The sequence below is a fragment of the Athene cunicularia genome (assembly GCF_003259725.1).
Source record: "Athene cunicularia isolate RWA chromosome 1 unlocalized genomic scaffold, athCun1 chr1_part2, whole genome shotgun sequence".
NCBI classification, from domain to species: domain Eukaryota; kingdom Metazoa; phylum Chordata; class Aves; order Strigiformes; family Strigidae; genus Athene; species Athene cunicularia.
This window is the reverse complement of record NW_020799092.1, coordinates 42,936,618-42,960,600: the sequence shown is the minus strand read 5'-3', so window position 1 is coordinate 42,960,600 and position 23,983 is coordinate 42,936,618. Positions and strand designations below refer to the sequence as shown.

Below are 23,983 nucleotides of genomic sequence, written 5' to 3'. Positions count from 1 at the left end.
CTTACACAAGTCCTTAGTGTTTTAATGATGCTTCTGATCATCCTCCAACATTTGCTGTCCTCCCACATATTATTTCAAGTTACTCATTTTACATGGTCAGCAGTAACTTACTGTTTAGGCAAGCAGCAGCATATGCTGCTATTACCTGGTTTTGAAATGTCTATTTTCCTGGCTGCTTAGAGGTCCATCCATGTATGCTGACTGACCAGGCATTTGCCTGACTGTTGGGTTGCAGAGGCGCCTTTGGGCCACATGGTGTGTGGGGTTGAGATATACAGTGTTATAGCTGTTATACAGTTGTCTACTGATGGATGTTTTTTACTCAAATTTAACTATTGGTATACTGTCCTTCAATTTGATACTTTCCTTAGTACTTATTACTTGTATGTGTATTTAAATGTTACTTTCCCTCTTTGAATTGACTAATAGCTTGCTGGTGCTGTAATACCAGAAAACAAAAATCTGTCACAAACTACATTTTACTGTAACGTGCTATAAGAATACTTAGTAGCATTTTTGAATTTTCAACGTGCTAAGAACGTTGTGTGGAATATAGTCTGCTCAGCGTAGCTGATCCTCAGGTGCTACCACTGTAAAACCATATTCTCAAAATCAGTTTATTCCAATTCAGTTACGGAGTTATCTTACAAAGTACTGCTGAATAGAGCAGCTTAATATTTCAGATAATTCAGAGTTGGTAACTTCCAAAATGTTTTATATTGTTAAAGCACTTCCTAGATAATACTTTGTAAGATTAATGATATACCTTTCTTCCAATTAGTTAGATTATTGTATTGTCTAGACTCTCATCTATGTGTGACAACATTTTTCTTTGATGACACTAAAAAATTGCACTTTTAAAGCTCAGTTGTATGAAATATCATATAACAGTTGGAAAAAATAACTCCAAGATTGTATATCTTGTTGGATAAGAACAAATCCTAGCAGCTTGGAGAAGTTTTTCTCTTGAGTAACAGTAGGAAGGAAATAAGCTACATTGTGGTAACTCCACTGTTTTACAGATGCCTTCCAAACTATTGAGCATGTTCTCGCTTCTTTGGTTTTATTGCCTATTTTGGTGGAGCACGGGGCAGGGACCTGGATCTGTTATGAAAAGTAATGTCGAATTTTTAAGTTGCGTGACATCTGTGGCATTGGGAACGTGTTTTCTTCTCCTGCGTGTTGTGGTTTAAACCTGGCTGGCAGCCACTTGCTCACACTCCCCCACCCCTGGGTAAGGGGTAAGGTAGACTCATAGGTTGAAATTAAAAAAAATTATTAATGGAAATAAAATTAAAACAAAAATTATAGTAATAATAGTATTAATAGAAAATACAAATGGGTAATGCACAGTGTGATTGCTCACCACCTGTTGACGAGTGCCCAGCCCATTCCTGGCTAGTAATCCCAGAGAAGACACAGTCCTGAAACCACAATCCTGGAAGCTGGAGTGAGCTTCCCAATCAACTTTCATCTATAAACTGAGCATGACATTATAAGATGCAGAATATTCTATTGACCAGTTTGGGTCCACTGCTTTGGCTGTGCTCCCTCCCAGCTTATTGTGTCCCTCTGCACTAGCATGGGAAGTTGAAAACTCCTTGATTTCTTAGCAGCAACTAAAACCATGAGTACATTATCAACAGTCTTCTCCTATCAAATTCCATACTGAATCCAAAACACAGCACTATTCTAGCTACTAAGGAGGAAAAAAACCCTAGCTGTATCCCAGCTGAAACCAGGACACTGAAAGGGAAAGTTTGATCTTCTGAGATGAATGGATAGAAAATAATAAAAACAATTATTAAATTGCATACCTTCTACATTGAGAAGGTGTACTTTGTGATACTAATATTATTGACAGAAATGCGCTTCTACCAGTATAACTCTGATGCAAATAGTTTCTTCTGGAACAGGTGTCCCAATGACTGATCACTTTGGTTCATACTTCTGACTAATGGTGGTGATAGATCAGGTCCAAATAGCTAGAAGATAAAATTCAAATAAATTCCAAACTTGCCTTGTTTAAATAGGGACTGAATTTAAAAACAGGTATTGGTAGAAATAGAGGGACAATCTTCTTTGATAGAAAAAGCTGTAATAGAGAAGAAGGACAGTTTTTAGAAAACAGCTGTAACTGAGGAGAGGAAAGAAGCCTTCCAGTATTTGAAAGGTAACCATGCTAATAATCCTTCAAGAGAGAGGTTATACTAAGAGACCTCTAGAGGCTTCTTCCAAGTGATATTTCTATGATTAAACAGGACACTTCAGAAATTTGTTGCTTGTGTAAAGGGAAGAGAAATTTAAGTAGTAAATCTACAACAGAAAGGACAAGTTAACTGGATTTCATTGCTGTTTTTAAGCCTGTATTCTTGTCTGGCTAGTTAAGCTAAACTTCTAGTTTACCTAAACTTCTACTTTACTGGCCTGACTGCAAATAATGATGATTTTAAAAACCTGAAAAGTGGGTAAGTTGAGAAAAAGAGACAATAATATTTTAACATCAGAGAAATATAATATGTCTCTGATTAGTTAAGAATTATTAGGTTTTGCTTTTCAAAATATATATTTCTTAAGGCAGCGTTTGTAACAGTTGTTAAAATTTTACTGTTGCTATTTGACATATTTCACTTACACAAAATCTAAGTTAGGGACTTTTCAGAGTTGTTTAAAACTGTTTACATTGTTTATAGAACTCTTAAGAGTGTGTATAGTATGTAGCTTTGAAGAGCCTGCTGAATTTTGACAGACAAGAGTTCTTTTTTTAAAAAAAAAAGCATGATCAGAACACTGAAGAGTTTTATAAATGCTTAAATGCAAAATTTACGTGGGCAGTGTGTACTCCTGCAAGCCTTTCATCTGACTGTCACATACTGTACGTTTGAAATGGAACCTTTGCCATTCACCCTGAATGTAGGATTGGACCATTATTTATTCTAAAGCTGCAGTTTTTTAATTTCTGTTATACACTAGACTGCCCAGGTTTAACTTAAATCAAGGTTATAATTTCAACATGCTTAAATGGCAAGTGGAGGAAAGGCAGGCCGTGTAAGAAAGCCTTTTAATGTTTTAAAAGCTGTGTGGTATTTCCATATGAACCTTTGCCTGCTGATTTGAAAAGTACTAGATACTAAATGCATTATTGTGATTTACTGGTGAAGTAATAATAGTATGTTGCTTAGAGAGCAAGTTTAACAAGTTCCATTTTCTATTGTTTCTTGATTTAAGTGAAAGACTGACATCTTGAGGGTAGGGAAGAAGGAAAGGTAACAAAGCCCCTAACAAGGTAGAGGTGTTCATTTCAACTTACATAGGTGAGTCAAAATGATAATGAGTACCACAGGAAAGGGAAACAATTTTAAAATCTCATTTCTTTTTATTTCAATATCCATTTTGTTATAGGTTTTATATGAGCAAGAAGGAGTTTTCATTCATTCATCCTGCGGCAAAAATGATGACCAGGACAGCTTAATATCAGGAGTATTACGTGTCATAGAAAAGGTATTTGCATAATACAGTTATGGAAACTTCATATATTTGTTGGCAAACACATAATGTGTTTGGCAAGTCTTAAATGCCTTTTTAGATAAAGGGGTTCGTAAATGAACAAACATCACGTAATGTTTCACATCATCTGCATCATTTATATATATGTGTAAGTTGTGCCACAATTATACCATGAACAAATAGGGGGATATGTGCTTTGTTGTGTAGTATTGAATTTTTTTGTGATTGTGTTGTAGGAAAATGAAGTAATAGTAGACTGGAGACCACTGGATGATACTTTGGATACTTCTAATATCCTCTGTGCTGGAAAGGTATATTTGTTAGTTATTGGTGGTGTTCATTCTGTTTCTCCAGAGATTTTATTTTGTGTTAATTTATGCATAGGTGATCTCATAACTGGATGCAAAATCTATTTATGTGATTATCATTGTTATTAATAGCTACATGTAGGAATTATATTTATGGACTGCAGCCCAGTTCAGGTTATTTGGATACATGTGTAGGTGACTGTATTTAGTTTTTATTTGGTTCATAGGTAAAATAGAAGGGGACTATCTGTATGAATAGTAAAGATCAAATGAGTGTAAGTGTATCAAGGTGACGAGTGCCCCTACATCTAATATGTTGTAGTCTGGTGATTCACTCTTCATAATTAGACTCAAACCAGAGAGGTACTGTTCTAATGCAAAATACAAATAGAACTCTATGGGGGTTCCAAGATGGCGTCATATGTGGTATTTAAGCAGTGTTAAGGGGATGTGACTAAAGAAGAAATATTTAAGTTTTACACTTAAATAAAAAATTTGTTATGTTGGTGGAATCTGCAAGAGAGGCTAGGATTTTTTAGTACCATGTTGAATTTATTAAGTAAAACTTCTTTTCTTAGTATTAGTCATAAGTCCAAATTTCCTGTGCTGAACTGTATCAGGTTTCTTAGGATTTAATAGTACATATTCTTTTAATCTGTGAAAATGAAGATACTTATTCTTTTTGTTGAATTTAAGAAACTAGCTCAGTTTTCGTGCCATGTGTTTTTTGATAGTTGCTTTTTTTTTTTTTTTTTTAAACTCAGGATTCCAGTTCTGTTGTGGAGTGGACTCAAACTCCTAAAGAAAAATGTTCCCGAGGAGCAGACCGTCCAAGCAGTTATGAAGCAGAATGGGACATGGTCACCACAGTCTCCTTTAAAAAGAAACCTCATTCAAATGGAGGTACTTAAAACAAAAACCCCACAATTATTTTCTGTTTTTTTTCCTCATGGTAACTTGTAACTGAAGAATTGCCTTTTAGATCAGTAAAATGGATTTTATAAGGAATTGTAAAGCTGGCAGTTGTTTGTGGTAAGAGGTGAATCTCTGGGTGTGGAAAAAAATTCAGAATGGAATAGCTGCCATCTGCCTCCAATCTATTTTTTGTTTCTTTAAATTACTAGAGAATTGTATTGAAAATAAATGCTAAATCTAACTTCTTGCTGTGATGATCATTAGATGATGTTGCAATTCCATCTGCATTAGCCTCTTGCATTCTTTTAAACAAATGGAATTTGAACTCAGTTGTTGTGTTAGGAAAATGAAAAAATAAGTGGTTTACTAAAATGCCTTTCCATACTGAAACAGCAGGGGGAGATGGAATATACAGTTATGTGGTACATGAGTCTTTTTTTATATGATGTTCTACAGCAAATTAATTTTTATAGTTACATCATTTTTGTAACAGTGTCTCAGTAGAGATGATGTGGAAAAAAAAAGTGAAGGAGAAAGGACAATGATTGTCAAATAATCTTTTTTTTTTTTTTTTTCTCTGATTCTCCCCTAGTATTTATCTTTATAATACTTCTTTTCCCTGTATTATTTCTCAGCCTATAACTGGGGACTGTTGTGCTTGTTTCATCATATCTGTGATGGTTTTAAATGTCATGTATCAGTGCAGGGTTTGGATTTAAGATTATGAATGCTTTAGGGTAAAGCACAGTCCTTGCTTCTAGAATACTGTGTTTGAGAGTTTTTAGTGCTATCGTGATACAAAGCTAAAACCATCATCTCTGTTTGGCATAGGGTGGTTTATTACAGCAGTGGTTTGTATTGATTTTTCATCCTGAGGCCTTGGAGTACAACTTCAACCAATATGAGTGTCAGTGAGCACTACTGACTTGCATTATGCCCTTTGACACTTCTTGTTCCCAGTTGCTGTAATTTGATGGGGATGGGCCAGGGAGCCTGCCCTATTCCCTCCAGGCATGCTGGCAATTTTGTGTCCTCTGGTGAAATAAAATGTAATCCCTCCTCTTGGAATGTATACAGTCATGCCCAGTGTGTATACACACTTGCACAGCATGGGAGAGGGTGATGGGTGGGGAGACTTTAAATTGCTTCACCCTTATTGTGATAGCAGTCTTGGAACACATGGCTAATACTGTGTGCAATATATGGCCTCCAGTATTGTAATGTATATCACATTTAGTTTGTTTAAGTAGTACTGCACGGTGGGGATGCTGGTGGGATTCAGCCTGCTGAAATTTGGTGCAGCAACTAAGCATTTAACTGCTGGATCACTTAAACTGTAGGCAGAGCTTTAGGGGAGCAGTCTAATGGACTTACTCATTATTTTAGAAGTCTGTAGAAGATGAGGAAGCACAAAGAATAATCCAAGAATAGTAGTTACAGTAGTTATGGTACACATTTTGTTATCAGAACCAGTGCTGGGTTTTGTGATTTGGGTTTTTTTTTAGGAACAGTGACAGATATGATGCATTGCTAACACTGGAAGTCAAACTAAAATCATGTGGTAATTTTGTTTTTAAGATGCTACAACTCATGCAAATGGAGAAAGCAAGTGGTCGTTCCTGTTCAGTTTGACAGATCTGAAATCAATCAAACAAAACAAAGAAGGCATGGGATGGTCTTATTTGGTGTTCTGTCTGAAGGATGACGTGAAGCTTCCAGCTCTTCACTTTCATCATGGAGATAGCAAACTATTGATTAAATGCCTTGAAAAGCATGTTGTGCTAAATGAGTAAGTATTAGACAACTCTTGGTTCTGATTTAAAATATGGATTATTGATTACTTTTTAAATTCTGTAATGAATTTCAGATTAATGCTTCCTGATGTATTTTCTCTTCCCTTGTTTATTGGTAGAATCAATTTTCAAGGTGTCGGAAACTGAAACTTCACGTACACACTGGGATGTAGACTGAAGTTTTAAAATTGTTGGATCTGTTCATGAAATAGTTTAGAATTGGTTGAAGTGTTATTAGCTCTGTAATACCTCAGTAGCTTCCTCTAGCGGGTACAGAAACTTCTTATGAATGCTCAGTGTAAAGTCAAATCCTTCATGAACCACTTCTGTCAAGATGTGGTGTTGGAGTCCGTGATAAGCAGAATTCAACTACTTGGAGAAGGTAGCATGGTCAATGTGACCTGTTGGTGAAATGGTACTGGCTGTAGCATTGTATGCAAGCTTTTTAAGGGGAAAATTCAAGACCAATGGAGAGGCTATTAGGGTGACAAGATAAAGGTGTAAGAATGTTCTTGGTACAACTGTAGACAAGGAAATCCTGGATGACAACTTCATCTTAAATCCTGAGGGTTTTTTTCTCTAGGTTCCCTTTGAATTCTTCCTTAAACCTCCTTTCATTTCTTTTTGTAATTTCACTACTTCTGCAGGTATGGGGGATTATTGTTGTCCTGCCATCCCCTTGCCTCCCTCCCCTCTTTCCCCCCAATGAAATTTTTCCTTTTTGAGCATATTGCTCTGTGTTTTATTTTCGGATTAGTTGCTGGTAGGCTAGGGCAGATTTTTGAGGCAACTGATATAGAAAACACTGGAAAAACACCTGTGTTGTATGGTGAGTTGTTGAAAGCCTTATACCCTATCTATGTGTGATCTGTTGCCTGTGTACTGCAGCAATTTATTTCTAATTTTGTAACTAATTCCCATAATGTGTATTTAACAAACAGGACCAAGTTCTAAGGAGGCATAGAGAGTACTTTTGACAGTGTAGAAAACGGGTTTGCATTGACTTAATCAAAACTTTGTTCTTGTGATTAACTGTCAACTAGAAACTTTAAAATTTTAGATGAATATTTTCCCTTATGCCTTCTTTCCAGTTAGTCCACTTGAGGCTTTAACAAAAGCAATCTAAATCTGATGAGTTAATGCTGCTGGTTTTTTTTAACTGCCACTATTTAAAAAGCTTATTATTTGAATATATGTATGTGTGTCTCTGTGCAGTAAGCAACGAGACAGTTGATAACTAAAATGCAGTACTGGAGCTACAGATCTGTAGCTATGCTTGCATTAATTTTGATGGAGTTAGTGTATTTAATATTGAGACCTAGACTAAGCTTATTTTATATTTCATATTTTTTGCTCAAAAGTGTAAAATAGGAAAATACTGTTCTGCTATGTAACAAGTTATTTTGTCTTTTTATATTCAGGAAGTTTTTTGTATCTTTTGACTTCATGGTTGAAAATTTTTTTAAAAGAAACAGGTACCTGAACTAACATACTGGAATACCTTAGACCATGTTATGAAGTTGGACAGTTAACCTCCTATAAGTCAGACACCTAGGTTCTGTCCAGCATTTAGTTGTCAGTTTGTTACTGTGCATAATGTTAGACAGTTTGTGTTACTAACAGGCATTATTTCTGGTTTTGTTGAGTCATGTGCTGCAAATAATTATACTTCACATTGCTATGTAAAAGTAGTGCTTACTGGTGAGTCACTGAATGAAAATGAAATAGGTAGTGATTTTGGTTCCTTTTTCAAACTGTCTCTTTCAAATAGCTTGCAGTAAGTGAGTGGACATTTATCACACTTCCTTTATTTGATCTAATGGATTCTTAGTTCTTGTGCTTTCTAGCCTCTTGCCAGGTGATGTGGCATTCCTCTTGGGACAGTGCAAAACAGTAGCTGTTGGGGGGGATGGGGGGGGGGGGAACTCTGTGAAGAGAGGCAGTCATGCCCTTGTGTCTGTCTTTAAAAGAAGGCAGTGGTGTAGGGTTTGTGCAGTCTGACCCAGTAGCTGTACATTGGGATGTCCAGAAACGCTTACCAGATGGAGTTCCCCGATAAAGTAAGGCAGGCAAACTTGTGATATTCAAACATTCTGGATGTGCTGAGCTGTGTAGTACTTCTACCTCAAATAGTTCTAAGTGTTGATGAATGCAACAACAGATACTTTAGGAACTTTAAAACAGAAGGGTGAGGCAGCTATGGAAATTAAATTTGAATAAAGTTAAACATTGAGCTGAGCAGGAACTTCCAGTTTTAGTTTTCTTACTTAGATTCTTCTCTTCCAGTTAAGGTCTGCTTCTGGCACCAAATTATTTTTTGTGGTCTAGTCATGAATTGTGATGATTCTTTTATTCTTAAGGAAAAAGAACAAGTATGCTGCATAAGTTGTGGAAATGGCAGATTTAATTTCTCTTGTTTCCTAATGGTTATTTATGCTTTGGTACATGATGTATCTAAGCTCACAACCTCTTCTAGGAAAGGATGTTTACTCAGCTTTCTGGATGCCACAAGGAAATACTTGGCAGCATCATTACTTGTTATCCCAACCTATAGTTTATAATACATGGGATCTTGATGTTAAGGCAAATTTAGCTTTTCTTTGAAATATCTGTCATAGGTATTTTTTCCCTCTGTTCCTGTTACCTCAAAAAATTTTGCCCTTTTCTGACACCATTTCTTATAAATTGTCATGTCATTGCTGAAATCAGTGTGTGTGAAGTGGCTAAACTTGAACAAAATGTTTGTAATTTGTTGCTTTAAAGATTTTGTGTTTCGTAGTTTGGTGGCACCAGTCTAATATTGAGAAAACACAGTGTGTACAGACGACACTTTCTAACTTGCAAGATTATGAGTAAGTGTAATAAAGTGACTAGCTCACAAATTTGTTTTGAAGATCACTACGCTAGCTGCTGATACCCAACTGGCTGTCCAGAGAGAATGTTTAATTAAAATGGAGATACGGTACAAAGTTTTCATTCTTTTAGTTAAGGGAAACATAATACATGACTCAGCCTTTGTCCTTGTACTGTTTTTTAACAAAAGCCAATTGAGCTTCATTAACCATTGCTGCCTCAAAACTATGACTGTGATGTCTGGCTGTCTCAAAATGAGATCTCTTGTTGCATTTCATATCCGTCAGTGTTAACAGTTTCTGTCCTGTTGGAATGGAAGAGAGATAAGGCATATTAAAGTTCTTATCTTTGACTTTAATAACATGGTAGATGATGCAGGTACTAATAAAAATAAAAGTAATTTTTCTTTCAAAGACTAAAAGTAGTGGATTTAAACTTTGGGAGAGAGCAGTAGAGAGGTATCTTATAAATGTGTGTGATGTATGAGAGTCAGATGACAAAGTGCTTGACTTTCTTCTGCCTAGCTACCAACTCTGAGGCTTGAACGTCAGCCTGTCTTCTGGGCTGTTCTCTTGTCACATACTGAGCTGCAAACTGGTGATTCAGGAGCTGGTTAATGAATTGATGGGGTAGACGTGCTGGAGGATGGGAGAAGATGGGATGTTGCAGGAGAGGGAGTGAGAGCAAAAGGACAGACTAAATACTAGGAGCAGCACAGTTCCACTGTCTTCATTGTTATTGTTTTCATATGCCTGTGCAAGCCTGTCAGAGAAGCAAATGTTATTTTGAAGAACGAGAGTGTACAAATACAGTGAGTTAGGCCAAATTGGGTTTGTGTTCATTTAGCTGTTGGAGTCTACACAGAAATACATTTGCAGGTCTGTACTGAGATGGTTCTGTTTCACAATACAATGGCTGTGGTGTTTTTTAAGCTCCTGTCAGTATGAATCTTAGAATTCTTGTGACAGTAGCTGTTGTAATACTGTTGGTTTAAAATTTGTTAATGTGCTTTCATACATTGAAAAGCAGTTTGTATTCCTTTATGTAATGTTTTACAGTGTATCTTAATATTAGATTTACTAATTGGTAAACAGAATTCCTTAACTGTATGTGGTGACACAGGCTCTTTTCACTTTCCCTGTTATGTTAAAGGAGTGTCAGTGTATATTGTGTTGAGGCTGACCACGTCTCACTAAATTTTATTTGCTGTGTCACCTCTTTTTTTTGTCTGTTTTCATAAACAGAAAACTATAGTTGAAGAAAACTTTATTTACATGTGGGTGACAAAAGGTACCTTCCCGAGGAATTTCTCAAAAGGATGATGATTTTTTCAAAGAGTGAAAGAGTATGATTCAGAATGAGTATGATGACGACTAGTATTTTGAAAAATTAAAGTCCTGTTTTGTAGTGTGTTAGCTTGGGAACTTGTGCCAAGAACTAAGAGTGATCTTGCATCAAACCTATCTTCTTTGCACAAAACCTGAAATGTGACTTTAAAAAACAGTAAACGTTCTAAAAAAAACATTTCCAGGGAAAACTGGTGGTACTTACAGAAACCCTTTTAAAATTTTATTGCAGATCTCCACAGGATAAACGGATTCTTCTTGTGAATTCTCAGAACAAGTCTCTGTCCCAATCTTTTGAAAATCTCTTTGATGAACCATCATATGGCTTATTACAAGTACGTATTATCTTTGAATTTTTTATTCTGAAGAAGTTTATTAAAAAAACCCTACCCTACCATGTCACACAAATATTCCCTGAATCATTGCCATTGTAGAAGCATTGATTGTATCCTATAACAAATGCTTACTATAGAAAGTACACTTACTTACCAGTTGCTTTCTGTGTTCTAATAATTCTTAACTTCCCCATGGTACTATTTCAAACCTATTCATGTTAATGTTGTCTGTGATTCTATACATTTGGGTACAGATAATTTTAGAAAGGAGAAGGAGGAAAAAATTTTAGGAGTTACCAGAACATATTAATTAGGATTTTCTAAATTTTCCTTGACTAAATATTCTTTTCCTTAGTATTTTCTGACACTTTGGAAGGGATGCTGGAAATAGAGCAGCAAAGAGCGCAATATTGCCTAAAGGAGGTGTGTTTTTTATGCTAAAACTGCTTATCATTTGGTGGGGTTTGTGGTCTCGTGAAAGTCAGCAGCAAAATTTCCAGTTACTTGAATGAGGCCAGAGATTTGACCTACTGATTTCTTTTAATTAAAGAAAAACTTCGAGTGAATTACATTAGTTTCTGGACTTAGCTGATAAATCAAGTTTTGTGTGAGATTCCTAGCAGAGTATGTGATGATTCAAGATGTGTTTTTTCTATTAAGGTAGAGAAGCAAGTAATAAGGAAGATGTTTTGTGACATTAATCACTAGAAAGTAAACAGTAGATCTGATCTACTTCTATATGCAGGTCAAGCTTACTAAGCACACTGCTATCTGATCTTTCCAATCAATCAGTAGTATTATTGTAATACTTAAGATACCTCTTAAAAATCATATAGTGAATGTACTGTATCAAACTACTGATACATGAAACTCCAGTGACTTGACTTTGAGATCTACAATACCTTTCCTGTTGTTTTGATTTCTTTGAGTACAAGAATTCCAAATAATCTTTTTTTTGTATGTTACTTGTTTTTCTTGTTATAACACAGAAATTGAAGAAAGATCCATACACAGTAACAATGGGGAGATTTTCCAAAGTCACAAACTACATTTTTGACAGTTTCCGTTTAAGTGACCCTTCAAGTCAAAGGCGACCACCATCGGAAATGGCAGACTTTCTCAATGATGCTATTCCAGGGCTGAAGATAAACCAGCAGGAAGAACCAGGATTTGAAGTCATTACACGAGTGAGTGTAAATGAATATAATACAGATGCGTTGATTCTTTTTATGCAGACCTTTAAAGGCAAGGTAGGACTTGAAGCTCGGTGAGTTACACTGTTTATGTTTGGCGATTTTGGCATATGCTGCCCTACCATTTGATCAGAGAGTAAGATCATCATCAGCCTCTTATAGAAAATGCTGGTTTTATGCACGCCAATGTAAGTTTTGCTTTGAAAGTAAGTTCGTCAGTACTGGAATGGTGATTATGGTTATTTTAGGCTTACTACCCTGAAAAGTGACCTGTTTCATGTTTAGTGTTTCTTCTGTGGTCAGATAGAGCTATGTTAAGTAAAAGTGGGGTATGCAGATTAGCGACAAACTTTCTTGGCTAATCACTTTATCATTTTGGTTTGATTTAAGAGGGCCAAAAAGATTAAGGGCCAAAAAGATTAAAAGAAAGTATTTAATTGGATGATTAATGTCTAGGGTGTATAAATGTACAGATTTATGTATGACTTGAACCAAAGCTAGAATGAACTTATAATGGGATTATGAATCCCTTTGAGATCCTGTTGGCATCTTACAGATTGGTAGAAGTAGTTTATTTTTAAATGCTTGTGACTACTGTCTAAGCAGCTGACATGTTTTTAGAGTGTTAAACTGTTTTGAATGTTATTTTTTTCTTGAGTTCAGAATAGTGTTAATATCCTAGCAGTAGATGTTTGAACCTTATAATTCTAAGAATTTACTGACTAGCACTTAATTAGTTAATTTATCAGTGAGAAAAAGTATAACAAATGCTACATACTGAAAACAACACTGATCTGTATGTCTTAATCTGGCAAATGCCTTAGGCTTCTAAAGAGTTGAAACACAAATTGACTTGGTGGTTGTCATCATCAGATTATTTTTAGAAAGCAAGGAGTTGCTCTCTGCTGATTTCTGCTGGGCTTAAACATGCAATTTGGGAACTGAGAGAGACTAACCACAAACCGTGAAACTTTGGTGGGTGTTAGGAGTTCTGAAAGCACATACAATCTTGGCTGCTTTTTTTTTTTTTTTTTTTTTTTTTTTTTTTTTTTTAACGGGCTATGTACTTAAATTGATCTTTCAGTTACACTGTGCAGTCTGTGTGGGCATAGCATCTCTGAACTCAAGTAACTTTTCAGTTCTCTCTTAAGATGCACTAATGTGTATCAGGAATGTGCTTTTGCAGTGAAGTTCCCTATTGTCCTTGTTCGCTGTATCGCACATACCTGATACACTTCCAGTTGCATAGAGGTTTTTAGACCATGGGAAGCTAGCTCAGGTGTTTGTGAGGGTAGAAGATTATTTAAGACACACATACGCACTCCTCTAAAATCTGAAACATCAGTACCCAGATCTTCAGCACAGAGTGTCTTGCTCTAAATATCTGCTTGTGTTGGTCCACACTACTTGCTAATGTGGTCACGGCCTTAGATCCTTAGAGTTGCTCACTGAGTTATTCACATGTGAACATGTAGTTGCACTGAATATAAGAAACTGACAGGCTTAGTACTGTTTGTGCAGTTGTTTAAAACTACTGAAGCACTTCACTGGGATTCATATAACATATTTGCGTATTTTTCAGATTGATCTAGGAAAACAGCCTGAAGTTAGTAGAAGAGAGCCTGTGTCAGCTGAAGAATGGGCTAAGAATATGGATTCTGAAGGAAGAATTTTAAATGTCGACTACATAAAGCAATTGATATTCAAAGGGGTAACTTGTTTTTCTGAAGTCAGCAAGACCTGTGGCTTGATTCTCAGCTCCTCTTTGTTTCCTTCCCAAACCATGTTTATGTTGTTTTCAGTATACTTGTAATGCTTCATTGCAGGACTTTGAGCATGAGACGGTCAGTATTACTGGAGAAGCTTCATAAAGCATGATTTCATGCTAATCAAATACCTCAGCAGTCTTGCAAACAGACAAGGTGCTCTACAAAGGGAGAGATCGTGTGGTGTCTGGCTTAAGTGAATGAGTTGAAAACACAAAGGCTTATGTGATAAAGAAGCGAAATCAAAGTGCCTTTCAGGAGAATATCAGTGCTTCAGTGTTAGGGTATTGGGTTTATTCTTTTCTTTTTGAGGTTTTTTTTCTTACCTTTCTCCAACAAAAACTTCTCTTCTTTGCCCAGCAGTTTGCCTGGATTTGGCCTTCATCAGAGCAGTCCTAAACATTTTTTCTGATATTTTGGATCGGACTGAGGGTTTTTCCAATATGAATGCGAATTTAGTCTCAGTGATCGAAATTTTGAAAGCTTTGGTTATGTCCCATAGCTGTTCTACATAATGTTACTTTAGTATTTCTTTTTTTTTTTTGTGGGAATCCAGCTGCCTTAATGCATTCTCTGTGTACCTGTTTATGCATGTTTGCAAACATGCCGTCTTGCATTCTTGGAGTGTGAGCAGAAGTAGAGGATGATAACTGATATTATACTTTCTTTAAAGACCTATATATATTAAGTAATGTACCAAGAAGGGGGTAGAGTGGAACTGAGGCCTTTTTCAGTTTCTGTGACTTCTTTAATATACCTGTGCCTGAGGTGCCCAATTAAGGACATTTCTGCAATGAGAATTACTACAATCCTTTTCTTCCAGTAGCCCATTACCTTGTCATTTCTGTTGTCTGTTGCCAGAGGAGTGAGCACTTGGTGTTATTTATGATTCAAGATCCCAATAACTTCCAGTATGTTAAGTGCAGATACTCATTAAAGAAAGAAAAAAAGTTAAAATGCCTCTCTTAAACTGTTTGCCTGTTACTGGAAAAGTTCCAGTTGCTACTTGTTTTTGCAGTGGTTGATGCTATTTGCTTGCCTTAATCTAATGGTAAATGAAGAAATATAGTGAGGAATCAAGCTGACCTTGGACTGGTAAACTGGGGAGTCTGACGGCAGAAGTGCCTTATTTTCATGACTATACTGCAGGGGTTGAAAGAAACTCTTTTGATGAGAGTGGGATATGATTCAGCTAGTATATTTGTCATCTACAAATGATGAGCATTACTTACAAAGATTTCTGACAAGTGGTGTCCTTGAGTGGACACTAGTATTTTTGATTGCTTGGAAGATTCTTCTGCATGTTGGCCATGTCTTGTTAGATGAAAATATTCGTTAAAATTAAATAAATAAATGGAAGTCTAGTCCTCAAGATCAGTTTGTGATGAGACCAGAAGTTTGGCAGTTAAACAGCATGATTAAATATGTTTATATTTATATGTATATATTTAAATTATATATATATTATGTTCATATGTATATATTTAAATATATAAGTTTTAAAGGTACTTCTTTGCATTTTAAAGCTTCTGTGATGCCCAGAAGGTTTTTATTTCCAGCAGTGAAGCAAAAATATAGGAAGAAAAATCTTTTGTAGTTTCTTTTTTATCCTGTGAGGATGAATCCAGTGCTTCTGCAGTTTTCTGTTTAAGCCTATTCTCTTCCTCCTGTTTCCTTCAAGTGTGATACCTAGTTAGCAGATAAGATTTGGCTTCAGCATAAAAATAAGCTTCCTTAAAAGAGAATTTTTATGAGTTTTTACTTAAAGTGTTGTATCACTATAGGGACATTTGCTCACAAAATTGAGATAATCATTTTGTTAATGTTTCATATCCATTTTTCCCTAGGGTCTCTGCCATACTTTAAGAAAAGAGGCATGGAAATTTCTTTTGGGGTATTTTCCTTGGAATAGCACTAAAGAAGAAAGAGCAAATCTACAAAGAAGGAAAACGTGAGTACAGTGGGGGTTTTGTTACAAAATAAATTTAATAGCTGCTTTTTTCTTAAGGCATATAGTGATGTAGAAAGTATTTTGGAAGCTTGAAAGACAGCTGCTAAGGATTGTTGAATGCAAAGAAGTGTGTGAGATGTTCTTAAAAATGATTGTTATACTAAAGTAAAAATATATAAACAAGGGTGGTGTTATTTATGACAAACAACTTGAATGAATGAGTGCTTAAATAAAAAAGGAAGAAATTTAATAATTGAGCATGTTTTGGTTTCAAAATTATCTTTCTTCTGCAGGGATGAATATTTCAGGATGAAACTGCAGTGGAAATCTGTCAGTGAGGAACAGGAAAAACGAAACTCAAGATTAAGAGATTACCGGAGTCTTATAGGTAAATTTAGATTTAGAAACATACCTAAGTGTACAAATTCACACATTTTTACAATTCAATATGAAGTTGAAAAAATTAACCCTTTGAGTAACCTACATGAATTGCTAAGAACATGTTGCTGTTTTCAGAGGTGTCTAAACTTTCTTATATACTCAATACTGAAACTCTCTTAACCACAGTAATTCAGAGCTTTATGTGTTAGTGTTACAGAGCGGCTGGATTTTTTAACTTCCTTAAAATACCAAAAGGCTCTTTATTTCATTATGTAATTTCACTGGGAGTGTCATTAAAATAATGACGTACAATAAAAATGTGAAAATGTGTTCTGTTTATATATTTTAAAATTTCTTACAGTGATTTGTATGTGGGCATTCTGACTTGAGGGTGTTTATACCTACTTTCAAAAATTTCATCAAATTCTGCTGACTATTAGCAGTTTGTATCCTTTGTATCCTGTATCTTTGGTAGTAAGATTTGGGCACCAATGTTTGGGATTGCTAAAGTTATTTCAGGAGAATGGATAAGATTTTTGTGTTATTCTGAGATATGGACTAAATTTATTTCAGCCAGTTATTCAACAGGCAAACTGAAAGGTTTAAGAAAGTTTAATCTTAGTAGGTTAGTAAACTTCCTTTTTAGAGAGTATGTGTGTTAACAGGAAAAAAAAATACTCGGAGTTCAGAAGAGGGTGAAGTTTTGTTTCTGTTGAAGCAGTTCTGTTCCTTTTTAAGTGTTTAAAATGTAAATGTCAGTATTAGTTTATGTTGTGAATAGGTCCAAAATTACAAAACACTCCTTTTATTGAAGTGCACTCAAAATTTTAATTATTTCAATACACCAATCTTGAATTTCACATTATTAAAGAGTATGTGTGTGCTTGGTATATTTGAGGCATGAAAACTGACTGTTGAAACAGGCAGTTTCAGCTCACTATGAGTTACAGGAACTTGTTAAACTGAATTTATAAGCATGCTGCTCTGAACTACACCGGTGTCTTTGAGCTGATCATGTGGTAACTCCCCTACTGTGGCTTATGCTGCATTGCATAAGTATTCATAAACAGCATTGCATAGCTGACTCACATAAAATTGTTCTTAATCCTGTAAATGTTAAAACATTTTCACTGAATTTTAATATAAGCAGGAATTTTTCCTTAAGAAGTATTAACAAAAAAAGGCAAAAAGCTTTGAAATCTGTCTATAAGCAAATCCTTTTATTGAAGGCAGGAAGGATTTTCTTTCTTTTAAAATATTATTTATTTTGAAATGATACTCAGTTATGCAGTTGTCTTAAACACTTCAAAGCTTTGCAAGAGTATTTGAGGAAAAAAGCAGCTTAAACAGTCTGAGTTCATTTGATGCTGGCTTTGTAGAACTTGTCTTGAAAATGTTTTTAAATCTGGACTGTTTTCTTAGAAAAAGATGTAAACAGGACAGATAGAACAAATAAATTCTACGAAGGTGAAGATAACCCAGGATTGATTTTACTTCATGATATTTTGATGACCTATTGCATGTATGACTTTGACTTAGGTAAGTTGTGTTCCTTTGAATGTAAAAGCCTTTTAAATTTCAGATATGTGGCTTTGCTTGTGTTAAAGCCTGTTAATACAACTGAACGTATTGATTACAATGCTTTTTGTAAATGTCAAGATTTATATTTTAATAATGTAGATAACTTTGTTCACTTTCTCATCCTATTTCTTCCTGTCTTCTATCTGATGATTATCATAGGCATCTGAATTCATCAGCTGAGGTGGGATTGGGAATGAAATGGCACTTTGTCTTCAGCATAGCCTTACTGTTGTGGTTTTGATGGGTTTTTTGTTGTTGTTGGGTATGTTTGGGTTTGGGGGTGGTTGGTTGTTTTTTTTTCTTTAGATTTTTTTCAGAGTATTAAATGGGTTTGGGTCTTTAGAACTTGAGTGTAATATCCATTTTTAAGAGTGATATATCAATAAAAATGATAAACCAGCTGCCACTGCTGTAATTAAAGTTCAGCATGCTGAACCAGCTGTTTGTAAACATGAGTGTTCTTATGAATACTTTAAAAGCTGGTTCTTGAGAAGTACACTTAACAGTCTGTCAAAAATTACGCTTTAGCATATGCATCTGTTGCAGAAGGAAGAGCATATAATGTCTTGTGTTAATCACAGTGTATATGAGATGTCTAAGCCTTTGCTTTTTTTAATTGTCTTGGAAGAGAAGGAGGGAAAAGATAATTCTAGCTGGTTCCTCCCTTCACCCCTGGCATGACATTTGGCTGTTGTGTACTTGGGTTGGTTATTTTTTTAATTTAGTCTCAGAAAAGTGTTGGGATTCTAAAAGCCCACTTGGTGCCAGATTTTGAAGGCAAAAAGTAGGAATGAATCTTTAATCACCGGTAAACTTGCTGCAGAGTTGTAGTACTTGCCAGCTTTTGTTCTTTGTCAAGTCTGTGGAGAGACTTGATCTTTGGCTTGAAAAACGAGGGAAAACCTAAAATTGATAGAGACTTAAACATGTAGGTCCACTTCACGTGTTTCCACCTTCAATCGTCATTAATGCACAGTGACATATAAGTGAAGTTAAAGCACATTCACCACCCACTCTATTAAAAGCATTGTTTAGATGGCTTAAATGTATGGAGTTGGTAAGTCTTCTGTTTTATATTAAAGCAAGAATAATGAAAATATAGTACATTTGATATTGTATCTGTGCAAGGCCTCTATGCTACATTGGTACAATACTGCTCTTAATCCTTTGTCAGCAGCTGTGTAGAGGTCTGAAAAATGCCACAAAATTCTGGATAGGGGAGGGGACAGAACAGCTGTTAATACAACATTTTTCTGAATGAATTCCTCAAGTCTGCATTAATGAAACTGATTTTATTCTTTAAGAGACTTTTAAACTGTCTTGAACAGTTTCTCTGCATTCATTTTAAATTGACTATAGTATTAAATGTGTAGGGAATAATTTTTTTTCTTTTGACCTTTTAAAAAATTACCTTTTTTCTGTTCCTTGTTCTGATAAGAAACAGGTTTCGTATTTTCAGTCATTGACTCCAATCCTCTTTTTCAGTTACTCGGTTACAGTTACATCATTAAGAAATGAAATCAGCCAAGCTTGAGTCTGAGAAATGTCATGTTGAACCAATAACTGATGATAGACATACACATAAATCATGTTCTCCCTTACTTAGTGAGGTAGATAGGCTGATTTGAGCATCTGTGGCAAGATAGTTGGAAGAGTTGGGAAGAAGGGCTCTAAAAATCCTTGTCCTCTTCTTAATTGGGCTGTTAATTACAAATAAGGAAACTGGAAGAAGCACTAGAGAGCTATAAACTCTTGAAAATGGTTTGTATACCACTAAATTTTCTAGCTATTTGTAAAAATGATATACTCTAAAAATGGCTACTTTATTCTCCAGTTGAATGTAAGCTTTTCTTATAAGGCATATGAACTTTTTCACCACTTCTGGGCACAGAAACCTAGGCAGTTTCCTGAATCAGGTCTAGATAATGTGTTTCTTTCATGCTTCTCATAAGCAATACTTTGTTGTTAATAGCCTTCTGTAGTTTGATAGGTAGTAGTCTTTGTTGTTGTTGGCTGCTTGGTTACATAGGTGGTCTTAGTCTTTAAAGTATTTAAAATACTATCCAAGCAGAACAGTCCCTACTTCCCTAAATCCTTAAAGCATATTCAGTGCCAGAAAAAAGAAATGTTAAGTGTGAAATTTTATTTGTAAAAGCTATTGCACCATATGTTTTCCTGGGATTGAATCTCAACATCTCTTCTTCAAATCTATTTGAAAAGAAAATCTTCAGTTGGCAAGGGGGGAGTGGGAAGACATTAAAAGATTTTAAAGTATGGAAGAAAGCAACCACTTACAGGTGGAGAGGAAAATAAATTTGAGTCTGTGTTTGTGATAGTGCAAGTTTATATATTTGATGATTTAAAAAATATCAATATATGCTTTTGAGGTCTAAACTGGAATTTTTTTTACTAAAAATTTATTCTGGTGCCAGCTCAGTTTGCATGTATTTTAACAACTACAAAACCAACACATTTGTTTTATGTTCTTTTTAGGCTGGCAGAAACTGCTGTTAAATCTTGTTAGATCTGCTGGATATTGGTTATTATTAACACAAAAATGCCTTTACTGGTGGTTGAGATGGAAAACGATAGTATCTGCACAAACTTTGAATGCAAACATTTGTTTCACTCAGTCATTCAACACACTTGAAGTACTGTGTAACCTCTGAGTTAAAATTCCTATTTGACTTTTTTTTTCCCCTTTTTCTCTATCAAGGTTATGTCCAAGGAATGAGTGACTTGCTTTCACCTCTCTTGTATGTTATGGAGAATGAAGTAGATGCCTTTTGGTGCTTTGTATCATACATGGATCAAATGGTAAAATAAGGCTTTTTTAGCCCATGTAAACAGATAAGATATGGATAACATTTGAGATTAATTTATAAATTTTATCGTGTTTTTTTAATTCTTTTCAAGCAATCATGTTTGAAGTCAATATGTTTTTTCTGATTGATACAGGTTCTGGTGGGTTTGTGATACTACTACTGTGCAGTACAGACAAATTCAGCTTTTTGGAGATTCTGAAGTAACTTAGAGCCATCACAGACAAATCTAAATTAATTGAGAGTCCTCTAGCAGGATTTTGTTCGTGATAATGGTTCCCTGTCATACTTACCTTCTGGCATTTTTTAAATGCAATTTAGACTTTCCACAAATTAAAGCTTTTATGAATTGTGCATGTGGCAAAACAAAGTGACAAGTATGAGAATAAAAACAAAGTTGTCATCTTGCTTTGAGTGCAGTGGTGCTGCTTGGAGGTACAGAGCACAGGCTGATTAAAAATATCATGTATTACATACATACAAACACAGTTCACTGCTTTAACTAAACTTTCAGTAAAAGGCAGACATTTCATTAGATAGATGTACAGTTAAATATCCATCCATATGTTAGATACCTAAAAGGATGAGAACCACTGTTGCAATAACAGAACTTTTTTAAAAATTAAAAATAGCTGTAAATCTCAAAATTATAATTGAGTTAATAAAAATGACAGTGCTAATATTTTATTCCATCTAGCATCAGAATTTTGAAGAACAGATGCAGGGTATGAAGACACAACTAATTCAGCTGAGTACTTTGCTTCGTTTACTAGACAGTGGATTTTGCAGTTATTTAGGTAGGTGTATTATTCATGCACAGTAACTAAAAGAACTTGCTGCATTCTGTGTGCATTGATATCCTTATGAGTCTTTAAACTTAATTTGTAATTAGTAATGCCTGAAAGATTTCAATAATTTCTCTATGCCTATTAAAAAGCAGGGTCATTTTGTTGCTGATTTTAAATATATGCCATCCTCTGGCAAATACCTTTGATTCTGAAAAGGTGCTACCATCTTAAAAATCAATGGTATGACTGTGTAGCTATAAAGTGTGGGTTGTTGTTCCCCTCACCCCTGTTGTCTTAACCAAGTTTGTTGTTTATGAAATGTAACACTCTTATTCCTAGAATCTCAAGACTCAGGCTACCTTTATTTTTGCTTCCGATGGCTTCTTATCAGATTTAAAAGGGAATTTAGCTTTCAAGATATTCTTCGACTCTGGGAGGTAAGAAGACATTTCATCACACAAACTCCAACAGTCTTTGGACTTTAGAACAAAAAGCATGGATCTTTCTGCAAAGTGATTAATACTCTAATAGGGTTTTTTTAAACTCATTCAGTGCAGTGAGGTGAGGACACATTAGCATGTGTTATGTCTTTATAGCCAAAACAACAACTTGGGAAGTTAATGAAAAAATACTTAAAAGAGTTGGTGGGGATAAACTGGCTTTTTCAAAAAGCTTTGTACAGGATCCTTCAGATGAGGCTGTTAAGTGAAAGTATTAAGTAGAGAGTATCAGTTAACTTTTAACAGAAAAGAGCTTATCCTAGAAGAAATAGCATTTGTCTGTGTGCCTGATCAATTCCTTGATGTTGGTAGTACTTTATAGATTAAGTGGAATGGAGCACTGGCAGGGTAGTTTTTGTGTTAGCCAAAACCATAAAGAGGATGATGTCAGAAGATCTAGTTAATTTTGATGGTGAGGTGTGGGACAGGACTCAATCGCAGCAGTGAGGCCTCATGATGCCAAATAACATAACGTAAAACATCAAAATATGAAGGTTCTGATAAATCCAGGTTAATGAGATCTTTTTGATTTGGGTGATTTGGGGATTAGATGGAGTAATTAAGATGAACTCAAGTTTTTGTTGAACACTTTAATTCTTTGATTCAAGAAGGCTGAGAGATGTGTCAACAGTACAGGTTTATTCTCTAAGATGCATTTAACAACAGCACAGTATCCACTGAAAACTCCCAAACGAGGATAAATGTCCAGATGAATAGAAGGAGTATTTTCTAGGAGATAACATTATGTATAGTGCTGGGGAACAGAAAAGTAATGGAAAGAACGGGACTGAGATGCATAAAATTTCTACTGTAATGAAAAATAATGCTGTTACTGGTATAATGAAAATTAATGTTGATGCTTTTATTCACTTTTTCCACTAATGAAAAAGGAGTCGCATAAAGAGGAGGACCAGTATGTAAAACTGTCTAAAGTATTTTTTAGCTTTTTATCATCAGTTGGTGGAATTTGCTATTGCAGTGTATTGAGGTGATATTTTAACTGAAGAAGACTAAAAAGTTTATGAATAACCGTCATAAATAAGGGAACCAAAATGTATAAAACCAAAACAATTCTCTTATTCCAAGGTATAAATGATAATGATTTTGTAAGGGAAAAAAATCACCCATTTCGTTTTCCTCCCTTAGTGTTGTGTTGTGTTCTCAGTATTTTTTAAAGACTAATTTTTCTTTTTAAATTGATGACAACAATATTTTTATTTATATAGTCCCAAGATAGCATGGTTTTTATCATCTCTGCTTTAATGTGTATATGTGCGTGCATACAGAAAAGTAACACTGTATTTCTAACTCTTAAGTATATTTTTTCTGTCTTAGGAAGACAATGGAAACCTATTGATATATGATAGTCTTACAGGTTCCTTCTAGCACATCATAATGTATGTTTATTGCCCGTATTCAATTTTTTTGCAAGGAGATATGGAATGGAAAAGGGGATATCCTGTTTTCCTTTTTAAAATTAAGGCCCTATGTTATTATATGAAAGCCAGTGTCACCTTTGTCACAGTTGAGGTCCAGTTTACAACATTGTCAGCTTTTGTTTTCTTTTTCTCCTGTTCATAGCTATGCAGTTTCATTGGCATCAGTGGAGTGTATATGTGGGATTTACAAAGGCAAGTTGTAGGCACAGGAGACTGTTTTCCCAGTTGTAGACAGTAGAGAGAAAGGAACTGCTTTCAGGGTATTTCAGTCTGAGCAAAAATTGCACTCTGACCAAAATTCATCTGCTGTGTAATAGCACGTGAATTGAGGGAAGTGATGTTACCCTGTGATGTATTCACTTGCAGAGGGTGGAAGGGGAGGTGCCATCTGAGATTCCAGTCCTGAGTTCTAGGACTTCTGGAACTTTTTCTTTCTAATCTATGAATTTCAGCGTGCTCTTTTGGATCTCCATTTCTGTCCTCTGAATTGCCTGAACCATTAAGG

At 35.2% G+C, this 23,983-nt stretch overlaps 1 protein-coding gene and 1 long non-coding RNA gene across 2 annotated transcripts in view; both read left to right on the top strand.

The window, feature by feature from the left end:
* Positions 1–23,983, top strand: part of TBC1D15 (TBC1 domain family member 15) — a 35,384-nt gene that overhangs the window by 8,253 nt on the left and 3,148 nt on the right. The window contains exons 3-15 of the mRNA XM_026865034.1: positions 3,403–3,501; positions 3,744–3,818; positions 4,580–4,718; positions 6,309–6,519; positions 10,955–11,057; positions 12,047–12,244; positions 13,833–13,961; positions 15,864–15,967; positions 16,261–16,355; positions 17,771–17,887; positions 20,646–20,746; positions 21,449–21,548; positions 21,879–21,976. Coding sequence (XP_026720835.1) covers positions 3,403–3,501; positions 3,744–3,818; positions 4,580–4,718; positions 6,309–6,519; positions 10,955–11,057; positions 12,047–12,244; positions 13,833–13,961; positions 15,864–15,967; positions 16,261–16,355; positions 17,771–17,887; positions 20,646–20,746; positions 21,449–21,548; positions 21,879–21,976 — 1,569 coding nt within the window. The remainder of the gene's footprint in view (positions 1–3,402; positions 3,502–3,743; positions 3,819–4,579; positions 4,719–6,308; positions 6,520–10,954; positions 11,058–12,046; positions 12,245–13,832; positions 13,962–15,863; positions 15,968–16,260; positions 16,356–17,770; positions 17,888–20,645; positions 20,747–21,448; positions 21,549–21,878; positions 21,977–23,983) is intronic.
* Positions 21,983–23,151, top strand: LOC113490028. Its single transcript, XR_003400131.1, has 2 exons — positions 21,983–22,456; positions 22,488–23,151. It is a non-coding gene; the product is annotated as an uncharacterized LOC113490028 (long non-coding RNA).